Source organism: Gossypium arboreum, chromosome 5 (assembly GCF_025698485.1).
Source record: "Gossypium arboreum isolate Shixiya-1 chromosome 5, ASM2569848v2, whole genome shotgun sequence".
In the NCBI taxonomy this organism is placed as follows: Eukaryota; Viridiplantae; Streptophyta; class Magnoliopsida; order Malvales; family Malvaceae; genus Gossypium; species Gossypium arboreum.
Genome location: NC_069074.1, coordinates 17,147,910 through 17,170,251, shown reverse-complemented (window position 1 = coordinate 17,170,251; position 22,342 = coordinate 17,147,910). Strand labels below are relative to the sequence as shown.

Genomic DNA, 22,342 nt, shown 5'->3' with positions numbered 1-22,342 from the left:
TTTTATTTATTTAACAAAGACACTATTTTAAGAATTCGACTGCATTGATCAATCGGATAAAAAATTGATTAGGAATCAATGTAGAGAGAGAGATTGAATCGATTGACCTGAACTAAAAAATTAGTTGAATTAGTAATTGAATTAACGGTTGAATCAATTTAATTAATTTTAATTTTTAATTTTTATGAATTTTTAATAATTTATTTGATAAAACTAAAAATGATAATCTAATCCATTTAATCATCAATCCAATTTTAAAATCTGACTGTCACAATTTAAATCAAGTTTGGCTCTTATTTTCATTTTGACAAATTCAACAGCAACCCCTAAAAAATTGGGTCATAATTTGAGCATTTAACCTACAAAAATTCATAACTAAAATTTTCTAGTTTATCCAAATATTCATTCCGAGTGTCTATATATAAAACATAGATATTTCAATTTCTAAAATTTCTTTCACATATAAATTATTTTATATATTTAGAGTCTTGGCGAGGATATCTTTTATATCTAATTATCTATACAAATGTTGACATAATGGAATTAAATACTTTTAAGTAACATACGGGTTTTTCCATCAGTGCACGTAAGTAGGGCTAAAGCTTATCTAACCAGAAGATTTCAGCATTCCAATTAAGTTTCCACATCCAGGTCATAACTATCACCCTAATTATCTGATATCACAACCATGACTTATGAATTTATTTATATATAATTTTATTAATAAAATATAAATATATTTGGAAATTTTATAATAACAATGAAATAAATGTATAACAATCCTCCAAAATTGTGACAAACCAACCAACCCTTGTACAAAAACTAAGTGTACTTTTTTTTTTTTTTTTACCATGAAAACAGAACACACATCAGTTGCCTCAAAAGCAGAGTTATATACAGGGAAATACAAGTCATACAGGCTTTAACATGTAATACCTAAACAATCATTTACTTCCCAATAGCAGTAATAAAACTATCTAACAAACTAATTGCAAAGCAGCGCGGGGAGCTACTCAGTCAAAATCTGTACTGAATGATGCATCCTTGTATACAAGATGGCGTTAATGCTTTTGGATCTCAACAGAGCGGGCTGTAATACCGATTTAGATGCAAGGGCTCAGATAAGCCGCCTTTTGAAGCTTCGAGTGGTAGCTTGGTAAGTACGAACCAACAATCCAACTCCTATACCGACGCCAAGACAAACACCAAGACCGATCCCTACACCAACCCTTACACCTGCATTGAACCATGAGAGCTCACCATCTTCGCCATCCATGTACTCTGTCCTCCTCCAGAAAATATTACTGTAGTCTTCTTCGTTTGGTGGTTTGTAGTTTCTGTATTCTGAAAACTATAAAAATGGAACGTAACATGAAAAGTTAGAGATGAGTGAAATGTGTCGCATGAAAGAAAACAAACTATCGAAATAAAAAACTTGAATTTAACAGGAATGTTAATTTTAAGGATTTGTCCCGTGGCTTTCTTGTCTCTCCATCTCAAACATATACTGCACACAGGTAAAAAGGCAAAGCTTTATGATCCTCGCTAAGAATCATATCTTAAGGATGAAATGAAAGCCTGAACTGATTCAGCAGATATCCAATCCTGACGGGGTGAGAATATTCTAGTTTGCCAAAGACCAAACCTTATACCATCGAAACTAAGAGTGGCATTATACCAAGGAATCGAATGACATAAAGATAACGATAACCAATCGAAGAGATGCCAAAGAAGAAAACAACTAATACAAGTACATAAAGTTTTAAATAAAAGAGGGTTCAACACATTAGTTTCCCCGCGATATGATTTGTCTTCAAAGAGGAAGAGATCTCTACTTTCATTGTATAAGGTGAGTTAAAACAGCAAGCAACAACGGAGGTCTACAAAATATTAGGTCATGCTCAAACAAAATTTGAGAAAATATGGTAGTATGTTTAGAAACTCCAACCAGTTTTTTGGTAGCAAGAGTTCAGTATATCCATTCATGTAATAGGAAGTTTTGTGCAAAGTACAAAGCCTAAAGATCAACAGCAACTTTTTTGAGGCTGGTCTGATACAGGTTCGCAAAACAATTCCAAATTAAATGTGTTGATTCAAAGACAGCATTCAGCTTATAAGCAAGATAAAGTAAACAACATTGACCCTCGATTGGCTAGCAAGTTGCTACTTAATCAAATACTTGGATTGCAATGCACTCTATAACACAGCATTTGCTTAGAGAGAAGAGAATGGGGTACCCCCCAAAAAACAAAATGGCAAGAAACGGCCAGGAAAAGTGGCCTCTACATGAAACCAAACCAGTATGGCTCTAGTGGGCCTATAGCTGTCACGATTGGCAGACCAATTATATTGGAAAGTACACAAGAGAAAAGGAAAGGGGGTATATCCTAATCTACTTGTCCATACACTGATGACACATATAGGATAAAGATTCTGTTTCCAATCCATTTCAAATCTTGCAAGTATGGACCATATTGCAAAAAGAAACATGTTTCGGAACAGGAAGCACATTGGCAGCCACAACAATGAGGAAGGAAACTAACAGAAAATAAAAGAAAACTTAATGACTTTTAAATCACAGTAATTTGTCAGGATTAGCCAACCTTAAATATACAGAATATGAGCTTCTAAAATGGTAAGATTAACAATGCAGCACCAAAGCATGGCTCAAAGACAGTAAATTAGTCCGCTAAAGAGAACAGAAAAGATACGAACTGGAATTTTAATGGTGATATATCAGGTATGTTACCTGCATATCAAGTTCAGGTGACATATCTTTCTGGCATTCAGTGCTCTCGTATTCCGGGATTGCATCTAATGTTCCCTTCCGATTATGCTTCTTCCGGTAATTAAGTTGCAATGTTTTGGTCAAGATGATTGGTTTCCCAGAAAAACACCCCGCAACATAAACCTCAATGGTTGGTGGTGATAATTTGGGAGAAGAAATGAGCTTTCCCTTCAGGAAACCCCTGCCAGATGTGATATTTGATTCACAATTCATACTCCATTGCTTCATGTTATTTTTCGATTCCCCAATGAAGCCATTACTACTAGACATTTCCAAAATACCAGAGAGAATAAGATCCTTTTTATCAAACACCTCAAATTTCACACTTCCTGTCAGCCTAACATTATCTGTGCTCACAAAGGTGACTTCTTCCGATCTCTTATCTACACGATCCCTTCTAAGGAGTATAGAGACCCCATCAGAGTATATGCTGCTTCTAATGCCATTAACTTCCAAAAGGGTGTCAGGGTCTAAGGGGATATGATTGAGAGTCAGAAACTCGGGGGTTGAATCATCAACCTGAAATTTGCTGACTCTAACATAGAAGACTCTCATATCAAACCAAAGTAATGATAATCCGGTAGAGGATGGCAAGTACTGAATATTCCGAAGGTCGGGATCTGCTACTTTACCATTTTCTGGTGTTTCACAAAGACCTTCCATGATTGAGGAGCTTAATCCTCAGTGAACCCCTCCAACATCAATTAGAATCAGAACAGCCAAAGAACCATAGAAAATGGTATTTGAAATGCCTGTAAAAACCTGTTATAACAAATTGAGATTAATGCCAGTCAGATAATCACAAGGAATAAGCCATCCGAATCAGCTAGGTCGAAATTACGGGAGAGAGAAGGGTATAGGAACAAAGCATATATGAGAAAAATTCAAGGGAGATCTTGATAAGAGGTTTCCAAGTCAAAATCTAAATAAATGCCTAAACCACAAAAAATTTAGGAACATAGACCCTTGAAATATGGAGGAAAAACAATAACAGAAAAAAAAAAAAAAGCATAAGCAGTCAAACAAGTAGTAAACTCCTTGCCATAAAAAGAAGATGAGTTTCCAACTTTACAATATTATGATCATCGCTAATACAGATCAGGGAAAAGTCCAGATTTTTTTTTCCTTTGAAAATATACACAATTAGTTGTTAAGTAATCCCAAAGTGATAAAAAAAAGTTTCAGATTGCACAAAAAAGATAAAAAAAAATCAACCTTCTATTAGCTTACTTGAAATTTCCATAGAACAACAAAAGAATTAAGACAACCAAGTGGGAATTTAAAATAAAGATCAACTTCAAAATAATAATATTCATCATTTGGAAATTGAAATAAAAGTACCCACCACCACCAGCAGCTTCCCCAGGGGATCCTACAGATAAGCAAACCAGGGGTCAGCTTTCTCTTATCTCCAAGTTTGGAATGATAGCAAGCAAGAGGATCTAATTGAAGCCCTTCTTTGAGTTTTTAACTATCTTCCTCTCCTTCCAAGAGAAAATTAATTAAAAAAAAAAAACCTTTGAAGAAGCAAAAATAACCAGGCACATGACAATTAACAAATATTAAACACACACGTCACACAACCAGCCAAATTATGAAAATATCAGTTACTCTAGAAATATAGAGCACCACAAAATCTGCAAAGGAATTTCCTTACCAAGGAAATAATCTTTACCAGGAAAATCTTCCATCCACAAAAATTCTAACTTGGGGAAATGTATAAATTGTCTTCTATTAATCGAAAAGAAAAAAATCTACTTTGCTAGTCACTAACTATTGACCTCTCAAATCGCTTTCAACCTCTAAGATTATCGCTTTTGATTTCCTAAATAAAAATTGTGGATAAGCACATATACAAAGACTACGAAAGCCCAGAGTCTCCAAATATACAAGAAACTTCTAGCCTTACATTATATATACTGCTACAGTGTTAATTGAAATGACTTGTCCCAATAATCTTAAAATTGAATGGGTGATGGGACTTTTAGATGACTAATCTTATTTAGGATTTTTCTCTACGAGTAAATTTGTCAAATGGTTGAATATACTGAGAGAGATGGGTTACCTCTGTGACTTACGCTACCTATGTATTATAATATATATCGATTACCTTATCCGATTAGCACCCCCAGATTATTACACTTTACGAGGCTGGTGCCGTTTGAAAGGGATGTTCTGCCTTGTCCCTGCCTTGCCCCGCTTTGATGATTGACTGAGGGACAATCTGCAGCTATGTCAACGTGGCCGTCGCCCGTTGCGCCATGAAATCATTAGCATTTAGATGTTAGTCTCCTCGGACTTATTGGGCCTTCCTACTTTAAACTTGTACAAAGAAGCCTTTTAACGTATTAAAAACCCCAAAGGAGAAGCTTCGGTTTAGTAAGAGAAGCCCAATTCTTGAAACCAAGAGACCAAAAACCAAATACCCATTGTCACCTCTAGTGCTGGTTAGAAAAAAAGAGTGGGCAGAGCAACCGAGGAAATCCCCTTTTTTGTGCAGTGGCAGTAAAAATTACCTACCATAAAAAAAGGAGTAGGATTGGTAAAGTATTGCAGCGCTCCGTAAAGGCATTTTGGTATAGCAAGTAGCAGCAGATCATCAAAAGGCAGCATTTCTTTTTGTACCAGGGGCCCTTTCGAAAGCTCAACTCTCGCGCTTCTTTGCGTTTCAAATCTCTCTGCAAGTCGCAAGAACATCTGAAGCAGAAAGCCCAGATTCCTCTCTAATCTTAGATTCCAGGTAAGCACCTCGTTTTTCTACGCAATGCGAAAGCTCTGCAACTCCCACGCTCCTGCTTACTTCATATTTAATCTCGAATTTTCTCTATCGTAATTGATCTGTATCATGAAATTTTGAAGTGGGTTTTGGGTTGCAAATCCTTAGTGGGGGAAAGTTCCTTTCTTTTGGGGATGGATTTGGGGTTTTACTTTCGATTTATTGTGGTGGCTGTACTTCCTTTTTTCTGGGATTAATTAACTGATAGTTGAATGTAGAAAGAAGACTGACAGTTTTGAAAGGTGTAATCAAGGTTATTCTTGCTTAGATTTGCATAGGTTATGGCGTATCCTGAGCCTCAAGGTGCAGATAGGGAGATGGTTAAGGTCAATCCTACCCCAAGAAAACCCCGGGTTTTACTCGCTGCCAGTGGAAGTGTAGCTGCCATAAAGTTTGGGAATCTCTGCCATTGTTTCTCTGAATGGGCAGAAGTAAAAGCAGTTGCCACGAAAGCTTCTTTGCATTTCATTGACATAGCATCACTTCCTAAGGATCTAAAGCTTTACACTGATGAGGAGGAATGGTCTAGTTGGGGGAAAATAGGTGACAGTGTGCTTCACATTGAGCTTCGTCGATGGGCTGATATTATGGTCATTGCCCCATTGTCAGCAAACACACTTGGCAAGGTAATCTTATTTTCCCGTATTTTGGTATATATTTGTTCCTCTTTTCTTGTACATTGTATTAATTGTTGAAGGGACGCTCAACATTCATTATATGTGCATGTCAATGTAAAGAGAACTGAAAATGCGTTGAGACTTGGGACTATTATCCCTAAAAGTCACCTAATTTTGAGTGATTAAGGTGTGAGTACTTATTTTATGCTTTATGTCAATTATAATTTTGGTTGACCATGAGTTTATAATTTATGCTAAGCATTCATGTACCTGAACATTTTTTTTCCTGCTGTCATATGCTTTTGATATTACCCTTTTCGTGAGCTGGTTTGTTGCTTAAATGATCTTATTGCACGATGCAATTGCAACTCTTCTCTTAAGCCTTTTTATTATTTTCCTAATATATGCTGATGCAGATTGCTGGAGGATTATGTGACAATTTGTTAACTTGTGTCGTACGAGCATGGGACTACAGCAAGCCAATGTTTGTGGCACCAGCTATGAACACTTTCATGTGGAGCAACCCTTTCACAGAAAAGCATCTCATGACAATTGATGAGCTTGGTATTTCTCTCATCCCCCCTGTCTCCAAAAGACTAGCTTGTGGGGACTATGGGAACGGCGCAATGGCAGAACCTTCTCTAATCCACTCGACTGTAAGATTATTCTTGGAGTCACGACCTCAACCAAGTGACTGAAGAATCTATTTATTCGCCATGAATTACAAATATTATATTAGTTGTATGGTAGCCCAGTTGACTCTAGGTTGGGTGTATGTCTATTAGCTGTCTAACAAGCTTTTTGTACATTTATAGTTGCATTTCCGAGTTTGCTTAGCTTTGCATATCATGAGGAATGGTCTTTGAATACTACTGAAAATTTGATCCTGTAAGCTGATGATACTGATGAGAGTTGGCAGAATTGTAGTAGATTAACTATTGTTTGTGCCTTCAATTTGCCATAATTAATATCTTTAGCTGGCCCTGAACCACAATGATTAAGTCCAGTGGGAGGGTTAAATGTTTATGAATCTCAGCAGGGGTATATAGCTGGAGGGCTCCATGGCCGTATAGCGACACAAGTTGTCAGACTGAGACACTGGATCTGACTTCTGAGTCATTGTACAGTACACTCCAACCCTTTAACCACGTTATAGGCAAAACCCAAACCACCCTTATTTTATAAACGAGAATTGAGGATCACAAGTCACAACACACTGGTTTCAAACCCCTAGTCATTATTTAACCATGGTTATCTTGGCGATTCCTCTAAAGTCATAATGTATTGGTACCAGTATTCTACTGTTTTGCTATATTGAATTGTTCCAATCAGTTTAGTTGGTGTAATCGGTTTGGTTAAATTAAAATTTCAAAAAAATTTAAAAAATTCAAAAATCTTGGTTTAACCATTGATTTATCCAGTTTAATTGTTGGTTTAATAGGTTCGTATCAATTTTTAATCTAATTTGTTTAAAATCACTTTTCAAATTAATTGTCAATCCAACTAATTTGATTGATTAATTTATAGGTACAGAATTTTAATTCCACCAATGCTCGGTTATTTATGAGAGAAACAATTCTTCTTGCCAAAAAAGAAAATAAAAAGATATACACAAACAATTCTAATCGTTTTAACCATGGCTTGTATAGCCACTTCATTTTGCTTCATTTTCTTAGTTCTTGAACTATCCATGTTGAACAATATAAAAAGAAAATTTATGAGGGTGCGGGGAAAAGGGTTAGCTTTCGACCATATTTTCTCCTGCTCGTCTTTTCTTTTGCTGCAAAAGAATAGCATATATATGCACACACACGCATATATTAGGATGGATGGATAGGGTTGGTAGATAAAGAAAAGGAAAGTAAATTTAATGGCTTTTTTAGCTTTGTTTATTCTTTGCAAATAGAAGCATTTACTATTGATATTGGTATTTGGTAGTAGATTGTATAGTATATAGAATAGAATAAAAGGGAATTAGAGGAAAAGAAACCAAAAAAAAAAAAAAGAAGAGATTTGTATTAATGGGGTTTCCAGAATCTTGATATTGGTCAAAGATATTGGTCCAGTTGCTTTAAGGTGTTGTATAAAAAATAATACACCTAGGGGGCATATTTGAATGAATTAATTTTGGATTCAATAAACAGAAAGCTTCAAACATTAAAAAAAATATAGTAAAATAAAAACAAGTCATAGAAAGATTTGATATTGATGGTTTATTTCTGGGTCGTTGAATGAAAGCTAATTGATAAGGAAAGATTGATGGGTAAGAAGAAGAAGCCTCAAAAGACAAAGGAACTTTCAGTAGCAATAGCTGAGGCTTCATCAGCTGGTGAAGAGGTCCCTCAACAACAGTCTCAGCAGCCTCTCACTCCAAGAAAGAGAGGTAGACCACGAAAGACTGTTGAGAAAACTGAAACTGAAGAAATAAAAGAAGAGGAAGCAGCTGAAGTTACTGAGACCCAATCAAAGCAACTAAGAATTACTGAGGAACATCATCAAAAAGTTGAAGAAGAAGATGAAGAGCAACAAGAGCAAAAGCCACAACCAAAAGCAGAGGCAGAGGCTTCATCAGCTTCGATGGGAGGCATGAAGAGAGGAGAGGAGCAATCAGTGGCACCTAAGCAGCCTCCAACAAGGAGAACGAGAAGAAAAAGTAAACCAAGAAAGAGCAGCTAAAATTGCTTCAATTTGCCTTTATAAAGTCTGGTAAAATCCATTTTTTTCTGCTTCTTCTTCTTCTTCTTCTTCTTTACTACATATATGGTAGCTCCAAGAAAGGAAGATTTTAAAATGAATTTAGCTTGTCATGCTTGAGTAGGATAAAGATAAAGCTTCCAGCTTTTATGATGAAAACTTCTTGCTTTCATCAAATTTGTTGCTTTATCAGTTTATCCGTTTCAAATGTAAACACAGAAAAGCATAATACAAAGGGCCTTGCTTTTTCTTTTCCTTTCTTAATTGCAGTATTTGGGCTCTCTTAACCATCTTTTTCCCATAAATTTTCTGTATAAACAAAACATAGCTTAAACCAGAGATGGTTTTTATTCTTATACCATTGCATGAACTTTATAGCAGATTAGGGTTGTTACAACTATTACTATTACGTATTTTTCTTGTTAAACTGTTTCTTTTCATTCTGATTATTATTATTTTAATTGACTGTATTCTTTTCCTTTGCTGTTGGACTTAATTACTCAAACAAAGTAAAAGAAAGCCTAGCTAGTAGGTACTGTATTAATCATATTGGAAGTTGAAGAAACTTGGAGCCAAGAAAAGAAAGGGATTTGCTTAGTTAACTCCATAATGTAGGAATTTTAATGTTTGGTGACATTGAATGAGGGGGTAAAGTTGAAAGCTGAAAGCAGAATTAAATTCTGAAGGTGGGGAAGATATGAGGCACTTTGCTGGTGCCAGTGCCAGCTCTGCCTTATAAATCATAATTGCAGTGAACAAGAAAGTAACTAGAGACTGCTGCCAACACATTAGCACCTGATATCAACAACACAGCCACAATAACTCAATGCGCAGCAATGGAGGCAAATCTCTTTTATTGCTGTGCTCTTTCTTTACCACGAAAACTTGAGCGGCAAGTGATTCCCGAATGATATAAAGGCGCGTGAGAGTTTTATTTTAATTAGAGACACTAGTGATTGACAAAAGTCAAAACAGTTGGCTAGTTATTGCAAGAAACAGTTTTTCTAAGTAGCTGCAGCAAGAAGTGAAGAGGTTTTGCCATTTGCCACACCCAGACGCGCTCTTGCCAGTAGGACCCTCCTTATCTGTACCCTCTGCATAGCTTTTGACAAGTCGTTTGAGTAAATAAAAAATCCCCACCCGAAAATCTCAAGCAACACTACTGTTTGATTGAAGTTGCCCAATTTTTTATCAGCAATTTTCTTTTATCTCTATCTTTATTATTGTCTGTAAATGCAAAAACCCAAAGCCTGAGTTGAGAAACTGAGATGTCACTGTTTTTACAACAGAAAGATATATACTAGAAGTTAACTGGCAAGTAGTATATTATAGTGCGGTAGATGTTGCACAGCGCAGGGGACTGAGCTTGTCATCCAACACCAATCTTGCTGTCATCCAACTACACGTTTCAATGATTTGATTTAACATTTTCAGGGCCACATTTGCCAATCTGGTTTCTTGTATATACATCTCAATCAAAGATTTACACACATGCATTGTGAAAGTCCCGACTCTTTGAGCGCAAGGAGTGCTTTTAGAAAGAAAACATTCCCTAAAACATTCCCTGATTCAACCTTGATAAATAAAGAAGTGGCTTTTAATACACTGTAATCTGTATTCGTCTTTTACCAAATACTGTGACTGGAAAATGACCATTTAGCCATTTTTATGCTTAGGGAAGTTAAATTTAAAAAACATAAGACGAAGTCCGACAAAAGGAACAAAACATTAGGTTTAAATAAGAACTGATGGGGACATTTCTGAGTAGGAAAATGTCCCCACCTCTCAAATGTAAGATAAATTTGTAGGTTAATTGGTCTGCTGCTTAGTACTGTCCAATCAAATTGTCTATCATACAAGGCCTCAATTTCTTCTGAAAATGATGTTTTTTTTTTCCGTTGGCAACTGGTTATCATGTTGCCATTTTCAAAGGTCGGTTCTAAAATTGTTTGAGCCCAAAACATCCGCAGAAACCAGATGATTATTTAATTAATGCATTCCCTATTCTTGGAATCAAATTTAAGAAATGGATTTTGCGCTCCAAAGTTAAATTTAATTCATATAACTATAAATGTAAAATCTAACTACTTCAGATTTGAAACTCTAACCTCATTTGTACTAAAAACACATAATTGAGCCACTTACATCATGAGCTCTACAACTAAAATGACTGAAGTTAAAATTGTTTTCAGAGAATATGACTACAATAAAACTACAGGCAGAAAACTGTCATTTGAATCAGACTTTTTATCCGTAAGCATAGCCACATAAAGCAAAACTGTAAAAATGCAAAGAAAATGATAACCCGAAATGGATTATGCTGCCCGATACTGATATAATTCTGAATTACTTAACTTTTTCACTTTTGATGTCACTTTTTCCTGTACCAGGATTGATTGGGATAATATCTACTTTCCTCGGCTCCATAGATGGCCCAGGATGGAGTGAGAGCCATATAATCCTCGCTGTTGAAAGGTCTTCCTGAAGCCACCTGAACCATCAGTGAGAAACGATGTTTAAAACCAAGAAAAAAGGATGACTCCAGATACACTCCAAAAGACAATAATGATGCCGTTACTAACCATGTATACAATAGGACATTGACCTTGAACTTTCTGGTTTTTGACAGGACACTGCATGAGTGTGCATGTTCACATAAACCCTCATACTCCCCTTCACTTTTAAGAGTCAATGCCTCTGAGAAAACCTTCACATTAGAATGCCATTTAACTTTGATGTGGCAGAACTGTAAAAAAGATCATCATGAGTGAGCAAAAGACTTCCGATCCACAGTTTGTCTTGATTTCAACAAAACTAGGCTTCCCAATGCTTTTTACATCTACATCTTCTCTATTCCACCCTTTCACGACAGTCAAGCGATATACAGTTTGTTGTTTCTTTTCTTTGAGAGCTGTCAAGGAATCCTAAAAAAACAGATGTTAGCAATAAGAAAACAGTAACGCCATGCCAGCCAAAGAAAAATCATCAAAAATGGCTGTTAGAAAGGTGTTTCAAATTGAGATTTAAGGCAACTGCCAATATTTCCTCCATAGCATGGTAAGTTCCAGATCGAATCAATATGAATTCAAGTTTGAAGAGGAAGTTCGTTCCACAGTCCCCATGTAAATGTTTGAGCTCAAGTTTCTAAGCTTTCAAGAATGAAATACTAACAATGAATCTTTCCTAGAAGTCCCCAAAGAATGGCCTATCAATTGCCTTCGAGCTATCTTTTGTTGCAGCATCTACACTCACATATAACTGCACAAGGCAAATAAGTTGACTAGGTTAATCAAGAGCACAGCATTTTAAATTGGCTAAATGCTTAAATTGGAGCCCGACCTTTTAGGGGTTGTTCATATAAGGGCCAAACCTTTCAAAATACTTATATAAGGGCTCAACCTTTGCAAAAGTGCTCAAATGAAAGCCAAACCTTTCGAAGTGCTCAAGTAATGGCCAAAACATTTGGGAAGTGCTCAAATAAGAGCCAGACCTTTTTGAACTCAAATAAGGACTTCCTAAATGCCTTATATCAGGTCCCAAATTATGTTTTTATTGTTTTCTTTTATTTTCAAGCAACATCTGATTAAACCGTCATATATTTTATTCTAAATACGTTTGAATTCACCTAATTTTTATTCAAATTGAGCTGAAGTGCATGAAAAGTCCTTATTTGAACATTTTTATGCAGGTTAGGTCCTTATATGAGCATTTTCAAAAGTTTGGCGCTTATGTGAGCAACTCTAAAACGTTGAGCTCTAATTTGAGCAGTTAGCCTTTTAAATTTTTAGGCTAGAGCAATTTAATCAAATAAATTTCTTAACATAAATTCACAAGCAATAAACCTGGTTAAAGGCTTCACCATTTTAATTTCTTTCAGGGAACTGTACATTAGTGACTAGAAGTGTAGAGATTCGCCTTTTCTGCAGCTCATCCAAAAATATACTAATCTCTAGATACATAATTGGTTCACCAACAAGTGATAAGGCACAGTACATAGCGGATAGACCTTCCACCAGTCGCTCTTGTGTAACACCAGTAAAATTCTCTGCATGAAATAGAAAGATCTATGCTGCAATCTCTGTCCATGAATCTAAGTTGTAAAAAATAATTTTGAGGACATTCTAATCCTATCAATTATTACTAAATGATTATGAGATACGTAAGAAGGGCATTGACTAAACTGTCAGTGTCAGAAACTTGGTAAAAGAAAATGTTAATTGCAATAAATCCCATATTCCGAACGGGATGGTATAATCAGGAGAAATATATGACATTTACCAGGAACTCCTTTCATTTGGTTAATCTCGGTATGAAGGTCAGCGGCAGTATTGAAAATCTCTAAGGGATCATCCATCTTCCGTTGCCAACTTTTTTCCTACAGGATTCGAATGGTGCCTCCAGCAGAAAACATATTATCAGCAGATGCCACTCCAGGGGTAGCCTCCATGCATCTGTTCAATTCAAAAGTTTAACAAAAATGAATTGCAGTCTACAGCTGCCCTGCAAACACGAAGTACAGTGTGCACCTACTTAAATGTGACTCACCCGAAAGCGTCCAGAGACACTTTTGCTGTCTGGCTCTTAACAACACTAAGACACACATATAGTATGGCGCCTTCCTTCGCAGATCAATGCTCCTTTTTTTGCACTGCCTAACGTATTACAAGAGTTTTAGTGCCTAGAGTGTGCCTTGTGCCCTCGTCAATACTACTTCCCAATTGAGGTGCGAAAGGAAAATAGCAATAATGAGCATCAAAGGATGGCAAATTTACAATACGGGAGTAACAGATTCCTGGCGCGAAGTCGGTGCTGGTTTCGGTAAAGCCAATTGAAGAAGAATTTTGAACTTTGAGGAGGGTTTCCATCTTCCCACGTGGAAGCAACGATAACGATTAGGGATTCCATAGGGAGGCCCTCGGGCTAGTAGTTTTCGGGATGAACGAGGTCGAAGGAGATGTTGGAAGAGAGGAGGTTGACGAAGCGTTTGGCTAAGGCTTTGGATGTTCCTGTTTGGCTGATGAGGAAGAGTTCGCCTTTTCTATGGTTATGGTTTAGAGGTGGTTGCTTAAGGGGTTTTAGACGGCGGCTGTATTTGCATAGGAAGTAAAAAGTGGCGGCAGAGAGAACAGCCAAGGGGGGGAGGGGTAGAGAGCGAGGATGGGGACGTGTTGGGACTTGGGATTTACTGTTTTCCTTTTTTGGTTCGGGTTTTTGGAGGGTTTTAGGGGAAATGAGCACGTAGACGCCGCGGCACTCGTCGCGTTTGTGAATGAACTCGGTGGTGAATTGGCGGAAGACGGCGGCGAGCGAAGAGATCGTGGGCTGAAACCAGAATATACGTTTAGGTTCAATAGACCACAATTTGCGGTTAAGATTCTGGGCTTAAAGAACAAGCATCTTTGGGCCATATTGGACTTAGAGATCATGATTTTTCCCCCTCCGATAGGGCTTGTTAGAATTACAATATCTAGGCCTAGCCTTGCTAACCAGCATTCCCTGTTTGATCATACTGGTTGCAACATTTTTAGCATTCTATTTGATCAAACTGCTAGTAATCCTGTGCAGCTCAGTTTTACCAGCAAAAATCATTATGTATTTTCACATAGAAAGGTAATCAAGGAGTGTGTTCAAATAACCCCATAAGGTATTCTTACAAATGAACTTTGGGAAGATTAAATTGAATCAGCCGTGTTAAATGTGATGATTAATTTACAAATATCTCGCAAAATTTGAATACTCAGCGACCCTTCATGGTTCGTAAATTGAGCCTGGACGTAAAGAACAACACAAAGGAGGCTTCTAAATCATGATTCTGCAAAAGAAGAGAAAATGTATTGTGTTTTGTGAAATTCGTGAATGTACAAATATGGAGAAATGTCATTGTCAAGGTCGCCATATGGTCTTTTGTGCACATATGATACCCTCCTTGTTCTGAGAATAAGTCATTCTGATCTCCCAACGTAAACTTCTCAAAATTGCCTCTAGGGGATCAAGTATCTCGACCTTATCACGCACAACCACCCAACCACCAGGACGTAGAATACGATCCATCTCAACAACAATCGAAACAGGGTGCTTACACCTGCAAAATATGATATTTTTGGTGTGGCACAATGACTCGATGAATCCACCAATGAGAGTGATAAGAGTGCAGACAAAACATCTTTATACAGATGACAGTAAAGTTCAATGGTAACTAACCTGTTTTTTAGCCTGGAGAAAAAATGATCAGCGTGCAACAGATCATACGATCTGGGGTAAGTCCCGAAAGGCTCACACCAATCGTGGTAGATGCCAACGAGTCCGCGTTCAAAAATGAAGGGAAGTGTATCCGGTGCATGGACAGGGACCACGTTCATCACCCAAATTTTCTGTTGTAAAAGTGCAGCAGCAAATCTGTTTCAGAACATAAACATTTGAACATCATTCCATGATACATAATATATTTGCAAAACTGAGAGGGCCCTTAATATTCCAAGAATTTTGTTGTGCCATAATTATACCCTCCATAGGTGGCTTTCATGTCCATCACATTCCTGATGGTTGACCAGACAATGCCCAGGCCAGTAAGATAGGACTTGTCAACAATATCTTTCCAGTGCTTGGTATCATCAATCGCTTTTTCTTTGTTGTTCAACCAATCCGGATATGTTTCAAGCCTCTTAGGCCATTCCTCGGGCCACTCTGTCCCATGTTGTTCAATTGCAGATGGAACAGTATGCAAGCAAGTTTTCATTGGAATATACCTATCAGGAAAACATTTACAGCCACCAAGTAAATTAGGTTTAAATTATCAAATATGTGAAGGTTAAACATGGTTATGTTTCACCGAAACTCAGTTTTGGATTGGTCAGTTAAATGAGTATATAATCAAGTGCAGGAACTTGCATAGCATTAAAACTGAAAGATACACTTTGTGTAGCAATCACATCTGAGCTTACCAGGAAGCATCAGGATTTTCATTCTCCTTGCATAAAGGCGGATTTATCCTCCTCCTTAACACATATATATCATTGGATTCAGGCTTCTGATATATTTTAACACCCACTTCACTGACATCATCGGTTTTATGCGCCAGAATATTCCAACAGATTGAAGAAGTCAATGTGTTCATTGCTGGAAAAAAAATATCATTAAAATCAGAATATCATAGTATAAAGCAAAAGAGAAATTCCTTTTTGTAGATTAATAATCAAGCACTAAATATGAAAACCGAAAGCACATAAAACACATGGCCAGGGGCAAAATCATTGAGAGTGGCAGATAGACCGACCATAATATAGCAGCAGGATTCACCGATGTTCTATGTAGTTAACAAAATCTTTCTACCACACAGAAAGTGAAATCCAACAGAAGACACTCAATAAATTCCATGAATATTACAAAGAAGTCAAGGTGGTACAAATCCTATGTTCATATTTGGTATGCATTGTCAGACAATAATTTTCAAGGGAAGGCATATGGCAACATTATTCCTGTATTCAAAACATAATAAAGAGTAAAAAAGAAAAGACGAGGCCTAACCATTTTCCTCCTCGATGCTGTCATGTTTAGTTGACAAAATAAAGTATCCACCAGGCCTCAAAATCCTATTTATCTCTAGAAGAAGCTTACCCTCTGAAATAAATAAATAAAAAGCAGGTTTCATATTATCAAATAACGATGAGACTTAAAATATGAAATAAAATTTACAGGACAAAAAAAGAAGGGAACAAGTACCATGGGCATGCCAGGGAATTGTACATCGACCACAATGAATAGCATCAAAAACTCCACTGGGAAAAGGAAGTCTTCTTCTTGCAAAGGGGCTAACAAACGTAGCAAAACCACGTTCAAGGGAAACCTGTGCTAGGTCGACAAGATCATCCTTCAAGCCCAGTGACAATGTTAATACATCCTTATCAAGAAGAGAGGCCACAAAGCTTGAATCTGAGCATCCAGCGTCCAGCACTACACGTATATTCTTTCCCCATTCAATATCTGGTACCATCTAAGAAAATCCACCCAAAACTTTAAAAATGCTAAATGAGGAGACAATTGCAACATAAGGGTTCTCTGGCTAAACAGTGAAGCTCACTTTCTATACCAAGAAATCAATGAGAACAATTTAGGCAGAAGAAACTTGAGAAATATCATTTTTGGTTAGGTAAGTGCAAAGTTAAAGCATGTTTTTCAGAGGGCCAAACAAAATCAGGAAGAAAAAGGTGTTCACGATATTCATTGAACACAAGAGTACTAGTTCAATTTCCATTATGCAAGTGCAGTAAATAAATGAGCAATGCAAAAGCATTGTATATACCATACTTTGCTCTATTACAATATTTGTTTTAAAAGAAGCCCAAAAATATTTTCTACACAGATTTCTTATCCTTCAGAGCAATCATAGGTAGGAGATGCAATCCAAGAAAAGTTCTCCCTGAGATAATTTTCACGTAGCTTTGCCGTTTCCTATATTGGCCGTGACATTAGATGTTAAACACAAACAAGAGGTAGAGTAAGTCCACTTTGAATATGATAACAAAGTTATTATATAGTGACAACGACAGAATGATCTCTTATCCAGTAAATTTATGCTCTACTAATGAATGGTTCTTAATATCTATCGAAGGGTGGAACTTAAGGAAGTGCAGATAATCCATAAAATTTCATTAAAACATGCTACAATAAAGGCTCACCTCTTCAATGGATTCAAGGTAGTGAACAACTCCACCCTTGAATTCAGATTGGTTCTGAGGGAACATTAAATATTCCCCAGATTTAATCAACCAATTATGGTTCTTCATGTACGCTGCTAGCTTTGGATGAGCCACATTCTTGTACAATACCTGCAAAACAATTAGATTATTACAAAATCAGAACTGAAAATGCATCAGCATAAAGTCAAATTAACCACACTCTATATATTTACCTTCAATTTGCTCTCAGGCCAGTGCACGGGAGAATCATAACCATCATGGGGAAGGGGAACAAGACACATTGGAGGAGCTTTCGGGCAAGTCCTCTCTCTATGCCTATAGCCGTGCAGCCTTGTGAAGCCACTTTCAACATCAATACATGGGATATAATTATGCTTGCTCCTTGTGCTACATTGTTTCCAACTATAATGTGCTTTCGGATCGAAAACCGGACCTTTGATCTGTCTCTTCTTCCCTTCATTCTCATTTTCCACCATCTCCTGTGTCTCTTGATCTACTGATTCATCCACGTCAGCATCACCTTCCATCTCACCCTTTTCTTCACTTTCACCATCTAATCCTTCTTCCTTGTCATCCACTACCACTTCTTCCTCATCTTCATTCTCCTTCTCGGCTTCTTCACCCTGAGATTCTTCTTGCTCCTGATTCTCTTGATTTTCTTTTGATACTTCGTTGGATAACTTTGACTTATCCTCGTCTTTTTTCCTCTTTGAAACATGTTTCTCATTCTTTTTCCCAGATTTATGTTCATGAGCAGGTAAAGGCAAAGATCCATTAACCTTTTTCTCATCTTTTTTCTTTAAACTAGATTCAACCTTCTTTTTGTTATCATTTGCATCATGTTTTTCTATATCTTTTCCTTTAGATTTGCTTACTATTGTGCTTGAAGCTACAGGTTCAGCGATGTCATCAAAGCTCTCCCTTTGAACAGTGACAGAATTAGAAGGAGAAGAAAACATAGACCAAACAAAAATAAAACAAAGACCCAAGATTGCCACTGCCGTCATCTTCACACAAACCCCATGCTGGCGCTTAACTTGTCGACCAAACCGAGCCAAAGCCATGTCCTTCTGTTTTTCAAAGCTCTCAATAAATGCTCCTTGAAGTAAGCAAATTTGAAACAAAACAGCACACCAAACAATGAAATCTAGTACTCAGATGGGAGAAAAACAAAGAATAAGCCCACCAAAAAGTACATATTTGTAACAAACAAAAAAAGAACTTCAAGAAAGAAGTAAATAAGATCTGTCGAGATCTGAAGTGGAGCTTTAAAAAACTAAAAGCCTCGGACACTCAAGCAAGCATTATAACGAAAGAGAAAGAAAGAAAAAAAAAAGGTTTTAATAAAGTTTTTTTTATTTTTTTAAAGATTAGGCATTAGCTTTCAAAGAACTGAAATTTTGGAGTACCCAGATTTAGAAAACGGGTAGAAGCAAAGCTGACGTTTATATTTTTAGCTTTTGTTCTATTGAAAAATAATTAAAGTTGAAGACTGAAATTCCACCCACCAAATTTATAAATAAATTTATAGGCATCAGTCACCCAACTTTGGGTAGCTGACAAAACGGTCACCTAAGTTTTATTTCAGTTATTTAACTTTTGAAAAGTTACAAAACAGTCACTAATATTATGAAAAAGTGATAAAATAATCACTCATTAATAGTTTTCGTTAGGGGGTTAACGGGACCGCTGACGTGGCAAGTTAACCAGCTGATGTGGCAAGTTAACTTGCCATGTTGGTGAAGCAGCTGAGGGGTTTGGTTTAGGGCGGGTTTAGAGAAAAATTTGAAGGGTTTTGGACTAAATATTTTAGGGTTAGAAATAGATTAGGATTAAGGGGATTTAGGGGGGAGAAAAACGATTTCTGGAAATTTTGATTGTGATTTTGGGTTTTTTTATGGTTGAAACTAATTTGGGAATTGATTAAGAAAGCTTTAGGGTTAGAAATAGATTCAATAATCGATTAATAGGGTATAAGGGTTTAGGGTATGATTGGTTTATTTTGTTTAGGGAGAAAAGAAGACGAAACCAGAAATCATTCAGTGTTTTTTATTCTCAGCAACAATGGGCAATAGAAGAGAAGCTACCAGTGTTGTTACATTCACTTTAACAGGTAAGTTGTTGCATTTAGTTTTAAATTTTTTGGATTTCAATGTTGTTATTTTGATTTAGGGTTATTTCGATTTCAATTTTGATTTTGATTTTGATTGTTATTTTGATTTAGGGTTATTTAGGGTTTTTTCGATTTCAATTTTAATTTTGATTTCGATTCTGATTTTGATTTTGATTTCTATTTTGATTTTGATTTCAATTTTGAAACACTAACTGATTTTGATTTTGATTTTAATTTTGATCTCGATTTAGCTTTAGATTTTGATTTTGATTTCAATTTGGATTTCAATTTAGGGTTATTTCGATTTGTATGACACATAATGTGTATTGTATGCCATGTGCATGATGTTTACTGTTTGTATCTGCCATCGTATGGATACCATTATCAAACTGATGTTTATTGTTTGTATCTGCCATTGTATGGATGCCATTATCAAACTAATGTTTATTGTGTATATCTGCCATTGTTTGTATCCAAGCTACTATATTGTATGTGGCAAAATCAAAATTTGAATGCCATTATCAAACTAATGTTTGTTGTGTATATCTGCCATTGTTTGTATCCAAGCTACTATATTGTATATGACAAAAATGGTTGTGTTTGTATTAAATTATTTTTGTATTGGTTGTTGTCTGCCATTTGCATAACAGTAATGGTTGTGTTTGTATTAAATCATTAGGTATTTTGTATTAGTTATTCTGACAGAAATGGTTAAAGTGTTTGCCTTTGTTGTCTGCCTTTATTGATGAGTACTTTGTTTGGCAGGTTTAATTGATGACAATTTTAATGAGAATGAAGAAGACATGTCTGGTAGTGATGTGTCTGGTAGTGATGCATCTGAAAGTGATGTGTCTAATAGGATAGGTGTTAATTTAGATGGTTTAAACATGGATGGCATAGGAGTAGATGAACTGTGTGATAGTGATTATTCTGGAAGGTTAGATAGTGCACATGAATCTGACTCAGATGGCCAAAATTGGCCTCAGTTCAACTTAGAGAATGACATGAGTAATCCTATACTTAAGGTTGGAATGTTATTTAAGTCTAAGGACAGTCTAAAAGAAGCTGCCAAGCAGTATGGTAGGTTGAACAATTATTTTATTAAGTTTCCCAAAAATGATTTAAAAAGGTTAAAGGCAGTCTGCAGTGAAAAATGTCCTTGGTTCATATGGGCTTCTAAACTAAACCCTAATGACCCTACTAACCAGACTTGGCAAATTAGGAGTTCAAACCCTAACCATACTTGTTCTAAATTATATAAAACTAAGAATGTAACCTTAGCTTGGATAGGTGAACATTATAAAGAAAAATTCATTGTTGATCCTGATTATTCTCTGAAATTAGTGTTGCATAGTCTCACTAACAAAATGTAGAAAGGCTAAACTTAGGGCATTGGAATTAATTGAAGGAGCTCGTAAAGCTCAATATAAGAAGATTTATGAGTATTTATTGGAGGTTAAGACACAAAATAAGGGAACAACAACAATCTGTTATCTGGATAACTGGTTGTTTCAAAGGATGTATGTCTGTCTACAGGCATGCAAAGATGGCTATAGGGCTGGTTGTAGGAGGATAGTAGGTTTAGATGGATGTTTCTTGAAGGGCTACTATGGTGGCTACTTGCTTGCAGCTGTTGGGATGCTTGCATCATGGCTTTGGTTCTTGGAGTTACTTGCAATAGACTTGAAAATTGTGAGCTCATACTAAATATCTTTCATGTCTGACAAACAAAAGGTAAAACTCTATTTCTTTATTTTTTTATGTTGTTTCTATTCAGGGATTGACAATGAATTAAACTATTTTTTTCTAATTGCAGGGACTTTTAGCAGCAATATGTATGTTGTTTCCTAATGCAGAAACAAGACACTGTGTTAGACACCTACGTGCTAATTTCAGCAAGGCTGGTTTCCGAACAAAAGAATTGAAAGATTTGCTTTGGAAAGCTGCCAGAGCAAGCACAATAAGGGATTTTGAGGATGCCATGGATGAACTGAGAAAAACCAATCAGCATGCTTATGATTGGTTGAAGGAAAAGAACCCTACTCACTGGTCAAGGTCCCACTTCTCAATTAGGAGCCATTCTGACATGTTGGTGAATAATCTTTCTAAATCATTTAATAAGGTAAACCCCTATATTTTATGTTTCTTACTAATCATTAGCAATTCACTAATTATTTATATTGTTTACTGATAGATGATACTAGAAGCAAGAGGGAAACCTATCTGACCATGATGGAAACAATAAGGATCAAGATTATGTTATTTATTATCAAGAAGAAAGAAAAAGTTGACAAATAGAAAGGAATGTTGTGTCCAAAGATCAAGAAAAAGCTGGATGTAAATATAAAAGATTCCTTGAGGTAAAGTTACCATTTTTAATCTTCTGATGTCGTTATTCTGACTTCATGTTGCCTTTATTCTGACTTCATGTGTAACACCCCCTACCCGTACTCATTGTCAGAATAGGGTACGAGGCATTACCGGAGTTTACAATTTTTTTTTATATTCAATATAGCCCCTTTATAAATATCTAACCTTCGCTGCAATATTAAATCGAGACCAATCCACATCAACCAAACCAATTCAACATATTTTCAAGATAAATTCATGCATATTTATAAAATAACGTCATCACATACCCAAAACCAGGTTTGTTAA

General features: G+C 36.2%; 4 protein-coding genes and 1 pseudogene across 10 annotated transcripts; 2 read left to right on the top strand and 3 right to left on the bottom strand.

The window, feature by feature from the left end:
* Positions 1-811: 811 nt before the first annotated feature.
* On the bottom strand, positions 812-5,053 carry LOC108486277 (uncharacterized protein At1g01500). Of its 5 annotated transcripts, none has more exons than XM_053028130.1 (4): positions 4,899-5,053; positions 4,134-4,160; positions 2,750-3,550; positions 812-1,351 (listed from the first exon to the last, which is right to left on the bottom strand). In XM_053028130.1, exons 3-4 carry the CDS (start codon positions 3,449-3,451, stop codon positions 1,118-1,120), a joined length of 936 nt encoding a protein of 311 aa, XP_052884090.1. In that variant the 5' UTR covers positions 3,452-3,550; positions 4,134-4,160; positions 4,899-5,053; the 3' UTR covers positions 812-1,117. The 5 variants fall into 5 exon arrangements, with proteins under 5 accessions (XP_052884090.1, XP_052884087.1, XP_017645732.1 ...); XM_053028127.1 differs by having other exon boundaries at positions 4,134-4,272; positions 4,899-5,052; XM_017790243.2 differs by lacking the exon at positions 4,899-5,053 and adding an exon at positions 4,446-4,859 and having other exon boundaries at positions 4,134-4,272.
* Positions 5,054-5,177: 124 nt separating this feature from the next.
* On the top strand, positions 5,178-7,135 carry LOC108484515 (phosphopantothenoylcysteine decarboxylase-like). 3 transcript variants are annotated; one of them, XM_053028131.1, is made up of 3 exons: positions 5,178-5,528; positions 5,818-6,190; positions 6,598-7,135. In XM_053028131.1, exons 2-3 carry the CDS (start codon positions 5,846-5,848, stop codon positions 6,877-6,879), a joined length of 627 nt encoding a protein of 208 aa, XP_052884091.1. In that variant the 5' UTR covers positions 5,178-5,528; positions 5,818-5,845; the 3' UTR covers positions 6,880-7,135. The 3 variants fall into 3 exon arrangements, with proteins under 3 accessions (XP_052884091.1, XP_017643818.1, XP_017643816.1); XM_017788329.2 differs by having other exon boundaries at positions 5,179-5,528; positions 5,843-6,190; XM_017788327.2 differs by having other exon boundaries at positions 5,184-5,528; positions 5,833-6,190.
* A 1,100-nt stretch (positions 7,136-8,235) lies between these two features.
* On the top strand, positions 8,236-9,139 carry LOC108485523 (uncharacterized). The gene has a single exon (XM_017789375.2). The coding sequence runs from the start codon at positions 8,441-8,443 to the stop codon at positions 8,855-8,857; it is 417 nt and encodes a 138-aa protein (XP_017644864.1). The 5' UTR covers positions 8,236-8,440; the 3' UTR covers positions 8,858-9,139.
* A 1,767-nt stretch (positions 9,140-10,906) lies between these two features.
* LOC108484810 (S-adenosyl-L-methionine-dependent tRNA 4-demethylwyosine synthase-like) lies at positions 10,907-13,740 on the bottom strand (annotated as a pseudogene).
* Positions 13,741-14,445: 705 nt separating this feature from the next.
* LOC108486721 (probable methyltransferase PMT28) lies at positions 14,446-19,061 on the bottom strand. The gene is made up of 8 exons (XM_017790919.2): positions 17,784-19,061; positions 17,551-17,700; positions 16,595-16,865; positions 16,400-16,492; positions 15,817-15,991; positions 15,379-15,621; positions 15,077-15,271; positions 14,446-14,957 (listed from the first exon to the last, which is right to left on the bottom strand). Exons 1-8 carry the CDS (start codon positions 18,633-18,635, stop codon positions 14,759-14,761), a joined length of 2,178 nt encoding a protein of 725 aa, XP_017646408.1. The 5' UTR covers positions 18,636-19,061; the 3' UTR covers positions 14,446-14,758.
* Between the last annotated feature and the right edge of the window lie 3,281 nt (positions 19,062-22,342).